Source organism: Hemitrygon akajei, chromosome 26 (assembly GCF_048418815.1).
Source record: "Hemitrygon akajei chromosome 26, sHemAka1.3, whole genome shotgun sequence".
Lineage (NCBI taxonomy): Eukaryota > Metazoa > Chordata > Chondrichthyes > Myliobatiformes > Dasyatidae > Hemitrygon > Hemitrygon akajei.
This window is the reverse complement of record NC_133149.1, coordinates 20,171,321-20,186,094: the sequence shown is the minus strand read 5'-3', so window position 1 is coordinate 20,186,094 and position 14,774 is coordinate 20,171,321. Positions and strand designations below refer to the sequence as shown.

Below are 14,774 nucleotides of genomic sequence, written 5' to 3'. Positions count from 1 at the left end.
CGACTCCAGCCTGGACGCTGCAACACATCGCTCCTAGTGAAGTGCACCAGCTCTGATGCCTCTCTCCTGGTGGCGTAAACTGGCGATACCATGGCTTGAAGCCAAGTCATCTCTACGACCAAGGCCACACAGTTCCACTGGTGTCCTCCCCTATTCTCTGCCAATAAATCAATGAATCGATCTTACAGTATTCCACATTAACAATGTCCAAAAGAGTCCTACGATCACAAGAAAAGCGACCAAGATAGTCACTCACTATTAGACTGTACGCCTCCTTTGATACAGGTAGGAGCATGATGTGCAGTGCCTTCATTTTCTCCACCAATAAGCAACTCACTGCTGGGATAGACCTGCAGTACTTTAAGTTTTTAAATGTCCAGCAGGACCTTGCGATCATAAAAAAAAACACATTTAAAAAAAAAACAATACCACCTTTAGTTGACCCAGAAGAAGCCACTGCGATCAAACAAGCTGCCATCTTACCAGACCCAAAAGGAAAATTAAGGTACCAATGACATAGGAGGGAAGACTTACAAGGTTCTGAAAGTGAGTTCAGGGAGTTAGGTGCTAAGTTAAAGGACAGGACCTCCAGGGTTGTGATCTCAGAATTGCTACCCATCTTGTATGGGAGTACCAGTCAATATGTGGAAAGCCACTATAACAACCTTACGTTTCTTGCAACAGTCTGCAATCTCACTACAATTTTTTTCCTTTAAATCCCATGGACTGTTGGGTGGTCTATAATATGGCCTCATTAACGTGGTCATACCTTTCTCATTCCTCAGTTCCACCCATAAAGCCTCACTAGACAAGCTCTCCGGTTCATCCTGAATGAGCTTTCCATGACATTTTCCCTGATTAATAACACCATCTCTCCTCCTTGAATCCCTCCTGCTCTGTCACATCTAAATCAACGGAAACCCAGAATTTTGAGCTGCCAGTCCAGTCCCTCCTGCAACCAAGTCTCACTAATGGTTGCAGTATCATAAGTCCATATGTTGATCCATACCCTGAGCTCATCCGCCTTTCCTACAATATTTCTTGCATTGAAATATATGCAGCTCAGAACACTAGTCACAGCATGCTCAACCTTTTGACTCCTGACTTTGACTGAGGTCTTACCAACACCTGTCAACACAACCTCTGCTCTATCTGTTCTGGCACTCTGGTTCCCATCCCCCGCCACTCTAGCTTAAACCACGCCCCCCCCCCCCCCCCCCATATAGTACTGCCAAACCTTCCCACTAAGACATTAGTCCCCTTCCAATTCAGATGCAAAGCAGATACAGGTCCCACCTCCCCTGAAGCCTCAAATAGCTAAAGCCTCAAATAACCACTCTAACCCTGTCCATTCAAACAATGGCCGCTCTGCTTGCCCCTGCCTTATTTTTATTTGTTCTTGCCAATCAATTCCAATTGCTGAATAGCCACTGTTCAAAACAAAACTGCTGTGAATCGATGCTTTATGTACTTATTCAGTGAACTTGAGTGAGCTATGTCTTCTCACACTTCTGATCGCTGATTGGCCTCTGTTCAAATATTTAGATCTGAAAGCATTGTTGATTGCAGAAAACTTTAGGTTTCATAAGCACAATCAAAATGAATTGGCTGATTGGCTGAATAAAAGAAATTGTCCAAGCATTGTTAGTTCAGTGATGGGCTAAATGATGCACTAGGAGATCGTTTAGTTTGTGGCACCTCACAAGAAAGTGTTCAGAAACAACTCCTAACTGAAGCACAACCCACATTTAAAAGAACAGTTGAAATCTGTAACAATGTAACAATGGAAACAGCAGACAGGGTGGTAATTGAGTTGCAGTCAGGAATGAAAGTGAGTGTGACCAAAATGCAACGTCTAAACACAAGCCTGCTTAGCCAAACAAACAAGAGAAAATCTGAGATGCTGGAAATCCAAGCAACACACACACAAAATTCTGGAGGAACAGCAGGCCAGGCAGCATCTATGTAAAAGAGTACAGTCGACACTTCGGGCCGAGACCTTTCAGAAAGACTCAATTATGTTACTGTTATGGCAAGGGCTCACATACACCAGACCTATGTAGGTTTTAAGGTGAACCTTACAGAAAATGCAACAAAGTAGGACACATACATTCTATTTTAATGATTTGAATGATTTGGATGATGAAATTGATGACTTTGTTGCAAAGTTTGCAGACGATACAAAGATAGGTGGAGGGGCAGGTAGTTTTGAGGAAGTATGGAGACTACTGAAGGACTTAGATTGGGAGAATGGGCAAAGAAGCGGCAGATGGAATATAGTCTCAGGAAGTGTATGGTCATGCATTTTGGTAGAAGAAATGAAAGGATTGACTATTTTCTAAATAGAGAGAAAATACAAAAAACACAGATGCAAATGACTTATGAGTGCTCATTCAGGATTCCCTAAAGGTTAGTTGCAGGTTGAGTCTGTGGTGAGGAAGGCAAATGCAATGTTAGCATTCATTTCAAGAAGACTCGAATATAAAAGCAAGGATGTAATGTTGAGCCTTTATAAAGTACTGGTGAGGCCTCACTTGGAATATTATGAGCAGTTTTGGGCCCCTTATCTTAGAAAGGATGTGCTGAAACTGGAGAGGGTTCAAAGAGGCTCACAAAAAAGATTCCAGGATTGAATGGCTTGTCATATGTAGGGTGTTTGATGGCTCTGGGCCTGTATTCACTGGAATTTAGAAGAACGAGTAGTGACCTCATTGAAACCTATCGAATGGTGAAAGACCTTGATAGAGTGGATATGGAGAGGATGTTTCGCATGGTGGGAGAGTCTAAGTCCAGAGGACACAGCCTCAAAATAGAGAGGCGTCCTTTTAGAACAGAGATGAGGAGGAATTTCTTTAGTTAGAGAGTGGCGAATCCATGGAATTCATTGCCACAGGCAGCTGTGCAGACCAAGTCTTTACATATATTTAAGGTAGAGGTTGATAGATTCTTGACTAGTCAGGGCATGAGGGGTTACGGGGAGAAGGCAGGAGATTGGGGTTGAGAGGAAAAATGGATCAGCCATGATGAAATGGTGGAGCAGACTCAATGGGCCAATTGGCCTAATTCTGCTCCTATATCGTATGGTCTTATAGTTACACAAAAAGCATGTCAGGCAGACAAAAATAAATGTACTACTCAGGAAAGAGAAAAAGATAAATAGTCAAGTTGCAGTTTCAAATACAGCACTAATTTGCATGTTGTTGATGAAAAATCTGAAAATGATGAGAGTGATACAGGACTGAGTAGCCTTGATATACAATGTGAAAACTAACAACAGACAAGCAATATGGCTTACATCAGAAGTGAACAGCAAATTAATTCAAATGGAATTGGACATTGGCTCAGCTGCTTCAATCACTCCAAAAGAAGTTTCATCAGCATTTCAGAGATACTAAACTGAAGCCTGCTGATATCCAAATAAGAACTTATACTGGAGAAAACATAACTCCTGTTGTAATTCACTATTACATCCGTAACAGTGAAATACAACAACCAGCAAGTCATATTGAGCGTGTATGTGGTAAAAACAAAAGGGCTTGCATTGTGGGGATATGATTGGCTGAGACAACTACAATTTGATTGGAGATCCATCCACTATTTGCATGCCACATCTCCTGCAATGAAACCATCTGAAATCAAATTAAGAAAGGTACTAGATGATGCCACAGCAGTGTTCAAGGATGACACTGGAAAACTCAAACATACTCCAGAGTAAAATAGTGTAAAATGAAAATGCCACGCCAAGTTTTACAAAGCCCATCCGCTTGCTTATACCATCCGTGATAAAGTAGCCAGTGAGCTGGATCGCATGGAGGCAGAAGGAATTCTTTCCAAACTTGAGTGGAGCCCATGGGCAACACCAGTGGTCCTAGTAGCCAAGAAGAATGGGTCCATCAGGAACTGTGGTAATTTTAAGGGCACCATCAACCTAGTACTAAAAGTAGATCAATACCTTTGCCCAGGATAGACAGCATCTTTGCAGATCATTTTGGAGGAAACACTTCAGCAAAGTGGAATTAGCGGACAAACGGAGATGGAAGAAGAGTCCAAAGAGTTTTTCACCATAAACACTCACAAAGAGCTTTATCACTACAACAGGCTTATTTTTGGAGTAGCATCTGCACCTGCACTCTGGCAGAAAGCTGTGGACCAGGTGTTGCAAGGCTGCCCAGGCACTCAGTGTCACTTGGATGACATAATTTTTACCGGTAAGGATGACAAGAAATATCTCCACAATCTCAAGACAAGTGTTAAAAATATTAGTAGGTCTGGGCTCAGAGCATGACACAAGTGAGAGTTCTTTAAATCAAGCATCACTTACAGTGGTCACACCACTGACACACAAGCTTTACACAAATGTGCTGAGAAAATTCAAGCAGTGGCGGATACCCGAAGACCAACGGACATGTCACAGTTCCAGTCATTTTTAGGATCTGTCAATTACTATAACAGTTTCCTGCCAAACCTAGCTAATCTGCTCCTTCTCTTGAAGTCATGACTACAGATCAGGATGAATGTGAGGTGACTTTCAAAAAGGTAAAGGAAATGGTGACGTCAGACACCGTACTGTCACATGTTATGCATGATGGAAGTGAATGCCCCACAGCTTTTGCAACACGTTCCCTGACTGCTGCAGAGAAAAATTAAGCACAGATTGACAGAGATGCCTTGAGCCTGGCTTGGGGTGTAAAATGTTTCAACCAGTACTTGGATGGGAGAGAGTTTACCCTTGTTACTGATCATCAACCACTAGTGTCCATTTTCAATCCACAGAAGGGTGTTCCACTAACAGCAGCAGCCCAAATGCAGCGGTGGGCTCTGTTTCTTGGAAGATACAATTACAAGATTGAATTCAAGAGGATGACTAATCATGGAAATGCTCCACACACAAAATGCTGGTGGAACACAGCAGGCCAGGCAGCATCTATAGGGAGAAGCACTGTCGACGTTTCGGGCCGAGACCCTTCGTCAGGACTAACCAAAAGGTAAGATAGTAAGAGATTTGAAAGTAGAGGGGGGAGGGGGAAATGGGAAATGATAGGAGAAGACCGGAGGGGGTGGGATGAAGCTAAGAGCTGGAAAGGTGATTGGCAAAAGTGATACAGAGCTGGAGAAGGGAAAGGATCATGGGACGGGAGGCCTCAGGAGAAAGAAAGGTGGGGGGGGAGCACCAGAGGGAGATGGAGAACAGGCAAACAACTAAATATGTCAGGGATGGGGTAAGAAGGGGAGGAGGGGCATTAACGGAAGTTAGAGAAGTCAATGTTCATGCCATCAGGTTGGAGGCTACCCAGCTGGTATATAAGGTGTTGTTCCTCCAACCTGAGTTTGGATTCATTTTGACAATAGAGGAGGCCATGGATAGACATATCAGAATGGGAATGGGACGTGGAATTAAAATGTGTGGCCACTGGGAGATCCTGCTTTTTCTGGCGGACCGAGCATAGGTGTTCCACGAAACGGTCTCCCAGTCTGCGTCGGGTCTCGCCAATATATAAAAGGCCACACCGGGAGCACCAGACGCAGTATACCACACCAGCCGACTCACAGGTGAAGTGTTGCCTCACCTGGAAGGACTGTCTGGGGCCCTGAATGGTGGTGAGGGAGGAAGTGTAAGGGCAGGTGTAGCACTTGTTCCGTATATACCGGCTGGGTAGCCTCCAACCTGATGGCATGAACATTGACTTCTCTAACTTCCGTTAATGCCCCTCCTCCCCTTCTTACCCCATCCCTGACATATTTAATTGTTTGCCTGTTCTCCATCTCCCTCTGGTGCTCCCTCCCCCCTCCTTTCTTTCTCCTGAGGCCTCCCGTCCCATGATCCTTTCCCTTCTCCAGTTCTGTATCACTTTCGCCAATCACCTTTCCAGCTCTTAGCTTCATCCCACCCCCTCCGGTCTTCTCCTATCATTTCGCATTTCCCCCTCCCCCTTCTACTTTCAAATCTCTTACTATCTTTCCTTTCAGTTAGTCCTGACGAAGGGTCTCGGCCCGAAACGTCGACAGCGCTTCTCCCTATAGATGCTGCCTAGCCTGCTGGGTTCTACCAGCATTTTGTGTGTGTTGCTGTTTGAATTTCCAGCATCTGCAGATTTCCTCGTGTTTGCTCATGGAAATGCTGATGGGTTGTCCCATTTACTCTTGAAAAAGAGATACCTGAAAAATTTACAAGAGGACATTCCTCTTGAGGTATTCTCCGCAATGCAAATTGAAAGTCTCTGTATTACAGCAGAGATGATCCAAAGGGAAACCAGAAAAAATTCCACAGTATCTCAGGTCTACATAGCCACACAAAATCCCAGTTCCCCCATTTTTACCAGCACCAGGATAAACTTGCCTTTGAAGGCGCTTGCCTTATATGCGGATTTAGAGTTGTTGTACCATCCAATTTGAGAGCTAAAGTATTGGAGGAGCTTTTAGGCGTGGTCAAAATGAAAGCATTGGTACGAAGCTTTGTCTGGTGGCCTGGAATAGATCAGCTTGGCATGCACTGTTCAGGATGCCAACACGTCCAGAAGTTTCCAAGAGCAGCGGCACTCCTTTCTTGGGAATGGCCTGCATTGCCCAGGCAGAGGATTCATATGGATTTTGTTTGACCATTCATGGGCACAAATTTCTTGGTAGTAGAGGATGCTGCCACAAAGTGGCCAGAAGAGTTCTCAATAGCCTCCACTACAGCCTCACACACTGTTGATGTGTTGGGAAGCCTCTTTGCAAGGACTGGTGTTCCAGAACACTTAGTCAGTGACAATGGACCACAGTTTGTTGCAGAAGAGTTTCAGTCATTCCTGAAAATGAATAGAATAAGACATTTTACATCTGCACCATACCACCCAGCTACAAATGGCTTGGTGGAAAGGTTTGTCCAGAGTCTCACAAACACACTGTGAGCAAAGTAAGTAGATCACACTACACTAACACTGAATCAGAAGCATGCCAATTTCCTCCTTGCATATTGCAATGCAGCACACACTCACAACCAACAACTCCCAGCTAAACTGTTCCTGGGTTGTCCTTTGCTCTAATGCTAGGATTTCCTCAAAACCAATCTCAGAAGAAGTATGCAGAACAAAGAGGTGAGACAAATTGAGGGCTCTTCAAAAAAAGGAGGTTCAATGTTTCACTCCTGGACAAGCAGTCCTGGCAAAGGACTATGAGAAGATCAAAAATGGTACTGGGAAAGATTAAGGACAGAACTGGACCACTCTCCTACACAATAGAGATTGTGTCTGATGTCATTTGGAGATGACACATCAATCAGTTGAGGAAAGCAAAGTCAATTGTTAAGAAAAATGGAGTCCAGAGCTGTCAGAACCACTTCCTGCAGAACCAGAGTCAACTCCTACAACCACCTATAAAGGAGGCCCCGGAACCTGAGACTGTTTCACAGTCACAAGCCTCATCTGCCAACTATATATAGTTTCAGATAGTTTTATATATAGTTTCAGGTGGTATGGCCTCCACAGAGCCCTGATCTCAGCATCATCGAGGCTGTCTGGGATTACCTGGAGAGACAGAAGCAAGCGAGACAGTCGAAGTCTGCAGAAGAACTATGGAAAGTTCTCCAAGATGCTAGGAGCAACCCACCAGCTGACTTTCTTGTAAAGCTGCATGACAGTGTACCAAAGAGAATCGATGCAGTTTTGCAGGCAAAGGGTGGTCACACCAAATATAGATTGGATTTAGTTTTTTTTTACTGTTAACTGCTCTTTATTGTAAATGTTTTGATATTTAGAAACTTTTCATTTCATTATTTTTGAAAGCATCTTGGCTTTACAAAAAAATTTATATGTGCCTAAGACTTTTGCACAATACTATATATATGATGAATAGATAGCAATATACAGTATTACATATTTGAGTGAGATGCATTCTATATGAAGTTGGAGTTTATAGCTAAGCATATCACATGTGAACTTCTCACTAAAAAGGGGGGGGGGGAACTAAGTAGGCAGGTATCCTAGCTCCTGTGTTTTTCTTTTGATTAGTCTCTGGAGTTATGAAACATAACAGTGGGGAGTAGTCTTCTGCTTTGAATTTTTCTTATTGGAATGTAATTATCCTGAATTGCAGGAATTACTAGATGATAATCATAAACCAATACTTTTTTTCATATTTCTACTAAATGCTCAGAAAAAGACAAGGAAATAAGAGCAATAGTTGGCCACACACCTTCAGGCCTGCCTGTCATTCAACATCATCGTGGCTGATCTGCCCCAAGCCTCAATACTGCTCTCCCAGTTCCATATTGCCCTTAATTCCCCAATCTATTGGAAGTGTATTCATATCCTCTTAAAATATTTTAAATAATCCAGCTTCCACAACCTTCCAGAGTCGAGAATTTCCCACCTTTGCAAGAAATTCCCAAGCACCTCAGTTTTAAACGATCACCCTCTTATCTTGTAACTATGTAACCTTGTTCAAGACACTTCCACTTCTGGAAACATATCAAAAGTTATGCCCTTATGTCCTCTCAAAATGTTATACATTCCAAAAACCACTCCTCCTTCTTAAGAACTCCAAAGCATGCGTATCCAAGTTCTTCAGCCTCCACAAGTCAGGAACAACATTACTTAGTTTCATTTTTGCACACAAGCGTGAAAGTAAGTACAAAAGTTCAAAGTTCAAAGTAAATTTATTATCAAAGTACATATATGCCACCATATACTACCCTGAGATTCATTCTCTTTGGGCATTTGCAGTTGAACAAAGAAATAAAACAGAATCAATGAAAAACCACAAACAATCAATGTGTAAAAGACAAGCTGTGCAAATACAAAAAGAATGAAAATAATAAATAGATAGATAGATAGATAAATAAATAAATTGGGGGGAAAAAAGGAAAAAAACGAGGACGTGAGATACAGAGTGCCTGAAAGTGAGACTAGCATTCTCTTCAGTGCAGTACAGTACTGTAGCAGTTAGCACAGTGCTTTTACAACAGCAGCGACTCAGGTTCAATTCCCACTGCTGTCTGTAAAGAGTTTGTACGTTCTCCCTGTAACCACGTTAGTTTCCTCCGGGTGTTCTGGTTTCCTCCCGCATTCTAAAGGTGTAGGTGTTAATAGGTTAATTGGTCACAAGGGTATAATTCAGTGGTGAGGGCTCGTTGGGCCGGAAGGGCCTGTTACCATGTTGTATTTCCAAATAAAATAAAATAGGTTGTGGAATCATTCATTGTTGAGTGGAGTGGAGTGAAATGAAGTAATACAAATACACTTAGCCAGTCTGTTGACATTACTTGCTCCAATATATGATTGATACCTATTTCTGGTTCTTTATATGACATATATGATAATATTTGTATCTATTCACAACACTGTCAATAACTGCAAATTACTATGGGCCAACGAATCTAGCGTCATGCAGATGGAGATGATTATAGTAACACAGCAAGACTAATATACAAATTGTATAGATATGGTTCTAGTGATCAAGATCAAACTACCAACACTTAATAAAACTGTCAATTTTAAGCAATTATGCTGGTTTCTCACATTTTGGGAGGGGCTGGGAAGGAATAGAAGCACCCAGTTCTATCCACCACTCATTTCTTATCACTGCAATAAAATTCCCCCCACACAAACTATAACATGATTTAACTATTTCCCCCCACAACACTATTTAACATACTGTACACAGAATAGTCTGTGCCACATCATTTAACTGAAGTTCATTGATAGGCTGTGTATTCAGCACAAGGAGGCATTCTTAACCTCTGCACCCCTGTCTAGGAAAGGGGAAAGAAAAACAACCGGTATTCCAGTTCCCAATCCCTAGCCAGCTTACCTGTACTGGAAAATATATGGAATCTGAGTGAAGACTGGGCCAGCTCTGCTGTGATGCCTCCACGTTTGAAATGCCCATACACATTCACTTTCTGGGAAAAATGAGAAAGTGACCACGTGTGAAGTGCTGAAAGATGCCCATAAAAATTGGAAAGCAATACTTGTGGACATACTTCAATTACTGTCAGTGGAGATAATAGCTCAGTGGAGCAAACCAAAAACGGGGAAATAAGCAACACCAGCTCCTTCTGAGAGATCTATTAATTCCATCTTCATACCTGCAAGTTAATTTGCACCAAAGCCTGCCAACATTGCTGCGACAAAGTTTTCCCATTTTAGTAGTGTCTAATCTCTGCAATTATACCACATAATGAAAAGATAACTAATTGCAATTTCAATTCATCATCAGACACTTTTAAAACATTCAATTATGGTTAATGACCTAAATTAAGTTAAATTGCTTCAATTTTCTACACAGCTAGTATTCAGTTCAAAAAAAACTTACCAGTTGATGGCTTTTCCCACAACTCCTTTGGGTTCACTTTTTGGTGCAAACTCTCTCCAAACTAAATGATATGGGTAGAGGACATCAATTGGAAGCTCAACAAACACAGGTCCTAAGCAGACAGTAAATCAGAGCACAAAGAAGTTATTTAATTACTAAATAATTCTTTTATGGTAGCAGATACAAACAGAAATAACATTAATATTTGCCAGGATGGGTCAGCAGAGCATTTTGGGTGTCATCTGCAAGCATTCCTCCATTACATATTAAACTGTGAAAGTTTCAAGTAGCATATTTTAATTCCATGTAGTGCAAGAATCTCTGAAATTCATCTCCTCCCCTCCCAACCTCAGTGCTGCTCTAAATGAAAGTATCAAGTATGTAACAGCGGGTGTCAAACTTCACCCAAGAGAAAACACTGGCATGACATTTGTTTCTAATTGGAATGTCAAATTCAGTGGAAAATCGTGAAGAGCATTTGTATATTCTTGACCAGTTCTGCTTTGTTTTCAGCCCAAGCTCATTCTAAGCATTTTTCTATCCGAGCCAGACAACTGACATTGCTGCCTTACAGCTCCAGGTTCAATCTTGACCATGGATACTGCACGTGTGAATAATTCTCTGTGTGGCCACATGGCTTTCTGCTGGGTGTCCTGGTTTCACAAAGAAATGTTGCCAGTTTTTTTTTTATATAAATCAGTTGCAGATATGGACAGAGAAATGGCAGATGGAGTTTAAGCCAGATAAATCTGAGGTGTTGCACTTCAGTAGGGAAAATGCAAGGACCTTAACAGTGTTGCTGAGCAGAGAGATCTTGGGATCCTAGTTTATAGCTTCTTGAAAGTGGCTACTCAGGTCAATAAGGCAGTTAAGAAGGCTCATGGAATGCTTGCTTTTATTAGTCAAGCGATTATGTTCCAACTTTATAAAAGTCTGGTTAGGCCACATCTAGAGTAATGCATATACACTTCTGGTCTCCCCACTTTAGGAAGGATGTAGAGGCTTTGGATAGGGTGCAGAAGGGATTTACCAGGACACTGTCTGGTTTAGAGGGCATGTGTTATCAGGAGAGGCTGGATAAACTTGGCTTGTTTTCTCTAGAGTAGGGTTTCTCAACCGGGCTTCCGTGGAACAGGTCGTTAGGGGTTCCGCAAGAGATCTTGATTTTTAAAAAAAGTAAACATCGCTTTTTGAACCGTGCAATGTACGATGCTAATGCTCGCAGTTGTGAGCAGTGACCGAGCAGCCCCGTAAGCAATCTCATTGGAGGTCTCTCAGCCCAGGACAGCAGTGTGCATTAGGACCGTGTTTATTTGGTTGAGTCCACTCTCAGTTTTTGACATCGAGATTGGGGAGGCCGTTGATAACTGGTGAGCGCTGTATTGCATGGAGGGGAGGACGGTAGATTGATAGCACTGTATCACACAGAGGGAAGGACGATAGGCTGATGAGGAGCATGAATTGTGTTTTCCGAGCATTGAGTGGACTCGCCCAACTAGGGCTGTGATGTCAGCCTCTCCCTCACAAATTACCTCCCCAACTTCCCCTTACACACCGCTGATTGACTTATGGGAGCAAACAATCTCTACTAGTGTGGAAGAAAATTGGAGGGAAATTTTCATCTTAAAGAAGGAATTTTTACACACCATGACTCAGCTGCTGGCTTGCTGCTTTACTGTTGTTGCCAAAGGTGGATTGTGTAAGCTAGAAGTGAATTGTATTGTGAAATTTTCATATTTTTTGCAGTTTTCTTATTTAGTTATTATGCCATTCTTTTATATATGTTATTAACCCCTGTGTTTTACAGACATGTTTGATGGTCCAATGTGGTGATTTCTGTTAGAGGTGTGAGATGGAAGAGGAGGAGTCTCTGCTTAAGGCTAAGGACAATTCTGATAAGGTTAATAATGAAGAATTACAATACTCTGAGTCATTTCACTGCACTAGTGCAACAACGGACACAAAAGAAGTCCATCTTTACAATGAAATCTACTTATAAATGGATTTTACATGGTCTGATGATCCAAGTTGTCCTATTCCATTGTGTCTAGTCTGTGGCAAACAACTCACAGATGTAGCAATGGCTCCAGCAAAATTGAAAAGACACTTAACTACAAATCACAGCCATATGACATGTAAAAGTACTGATTATTTTAAAAAGCTATTGGAATCTCAAAACAAAACTTTTGGTAATAAAGTCACAGTCAGTAAAGAAAAAACTCAGGAAGCAAGTTATTTAGTAGCAGAACTTATTACCTAGAAAAGGAAAAGTCACACAGTTGGTGAGAATCTAATAACACCAGCATATAAAATTATACTGGGTGAAATGCTAGGACAAGATGCAATACGAGAAATTGAAAAGGTTTCACTCTCAAACAGTACGATAAGTTGACGTATTGATAACATGTCACATGATGCTGAAGAGGTTTTGTGTGATAAACTGAAAAACAACAGTTGATGAGTCAACAGATTTCACCAAGTGTCATGTTGTAGCATTTGTAAGATTTGTAGATTCAAGAAAACCTTTTCTGATGCAAACAGTTGCCCAAAACAAGCAAAGGCCAAGATATACTTAATGTTTTGTCTTCATATCTGGAAACAAAAGGTCTGTCTTGGAGGAACTGTGTTGGCATCTTTACTGATGGTGCCCCGTCAATGGTTGGCTCCATTCGAAGTTTTGTTTCTCTTGTTTAAAAAAAAAGAAAATCCTGACATTGTCATAACACACTGCTTTCTTCACAGAGAGGTGCTGATGTCAAAAACTCTTGGGAGATGAAATGAAAAATGTTCTGCGTGAGGCTACAAAAATGGTTAACTTTAATAAACAAAGACCAGTTCACTTGAGAATGTTTAAAAAACTGAGAACCTGGACAAAGAGCACACCAATCTCCTGCTACATACAGAAATCCAGTGGCTTAGCAGAGGAAGAGTGGAAGAGTTCTCAAAAGGGCGTTTGAGCTGAAAGGTGAATTGCAGGAATACTTTCAAGAAAATAGTAGGCCAGATTTTGCTGAGTGCTTTGAAGATGAAGAATAGCTGCAGAAACTAATCTACCGGGGTACTTAAGACATTTTTCATCATATGAACCAGTTGAACAAGCCTCTGCAAGGCCCCAGAGAAAATGCTTTGACTTCAAGTGACAAGATTGTTGGATTTAAAAGGAAACTGAATCTTTGGAAAGATTACGTTGCAAAAGGAAATCTTGATATGTTTCAATAAAAACACAAAATGCTGGCAGAACTCAGCAGGCCAGACAGCATCTATGGGAGGAGGTAGTGACGACGTTTTAGGCCGAAACCCTTCATCAGGAGTGAAGTAACATGGGATGGTCAAGGGGGGATAAGAAGTGGGGGGAGGGATGTCCATTGCTGCTTGGGCTTGAAAGTGAGGAAGGATATCAGAAAGTCTCAAGTCTTATAGAAAACCACCTGGAAAAACTGCAGAACAAATTTGAACAGTAATTTTCCTCCCTTTCAACACAAGTGTATGACTGGGTGAGGGACCCTTCCTCTGAATCTTCTGCTCAGTCTGAGAACTTGACTTTGAGAAAAGAGGAAGAGCTTTGTAAGCTGTAGTCTGATCGTGCACTCAAGATGAGATTTACTGACCTGCCCCTGGACAAGTTCTGGATTTCTATGAAAGAAGAGTATCCTGCCATTCATAGGAAAGCAATGAACATTTTGCTGCAGTGCTAGGCCTATATTTGAGCCTGATCATGTAACTTAGTAAGAAAATGTTTTGTCAAAGTCTTGTATAAGATTGTGCCTTAGGCTACATTTTTATTCATATTGCTTTGGCTTATGGTTTTTAGTAACCTTACTATTCAACATTGTCAATAAATTTTCATATTGCAAACAGTATTAATTAAATCAATTTACAACCTTTATGTAAATTTAATCTACCAAGCCTACCTTTAGAAATATTAAATCCCATTTTGGCTTAAGCCAGTTATTTAAAACAACTTTATTATGTTTGCCTTATGAGTTTTTAAAATTCATGAATGGGGAAGAAAGAGATCAATTTTAAGAAAGGTAAGCTAAGCTTAACTATTTTTTTCCCCAAGAAAGATTGGCTAAAAATTCCCTCTCTACTCTAAAGAGCACTGACAATTATTTTTGGATTATTATATCTATAACTTACTAATCACAATAACATACCGTGAGCTGCAGATATAATCATTTTTAGACAGGTGTTCCCCAGGACCTGAAAATTATTTCAAGGCTTCATTCAGGGCAAAAAAAGTTGAGAAAGGCTGCTCTACAACGTCGGAGACTGAGGGCAGACCTGATAGAGGTTTATAAGATTATGAGAGGCATAGATAGAGTAGGCAGGGAGTAGGGGGTAGGTTCAAAGGGGATATGATGGGTTAGTTTTTTTTTTAATCAGAGAGAGGTGGATGGCTGGAATGCACTGCCTGGTATGGTGGTAGAGGCAAATACGTTGGAGGCTTTTAAGAGACGTTTGGATAGGCACATGGATGT

The 14,774-nt window shown here is 41.4% G+C and overlaps 1 protein-coding gene across 1 annotated transcript in view; it reads right to left on the bottom strand.

The window, feature by feature from the left end:
• ilvbl (ilvB (bacterial acetolactate synthase)-like) overlaps positions 1-14,774 on the bottom strand; it is a 79,499-nt gene that overhangs the window by 47,236 nt on the left and 17,489 nt on the right. Inside the window, exon 5 of the mRNA XM_073029685.1 lies at positions 10,294-10,405. Within this exon, the coding sequence (XP_072885786.1) occupies positions 10,294-10,405 (112 nt within the window). The remainder of the gene's footprint in view (positions 1-10,293; positions 10,406-14,774) is intronic.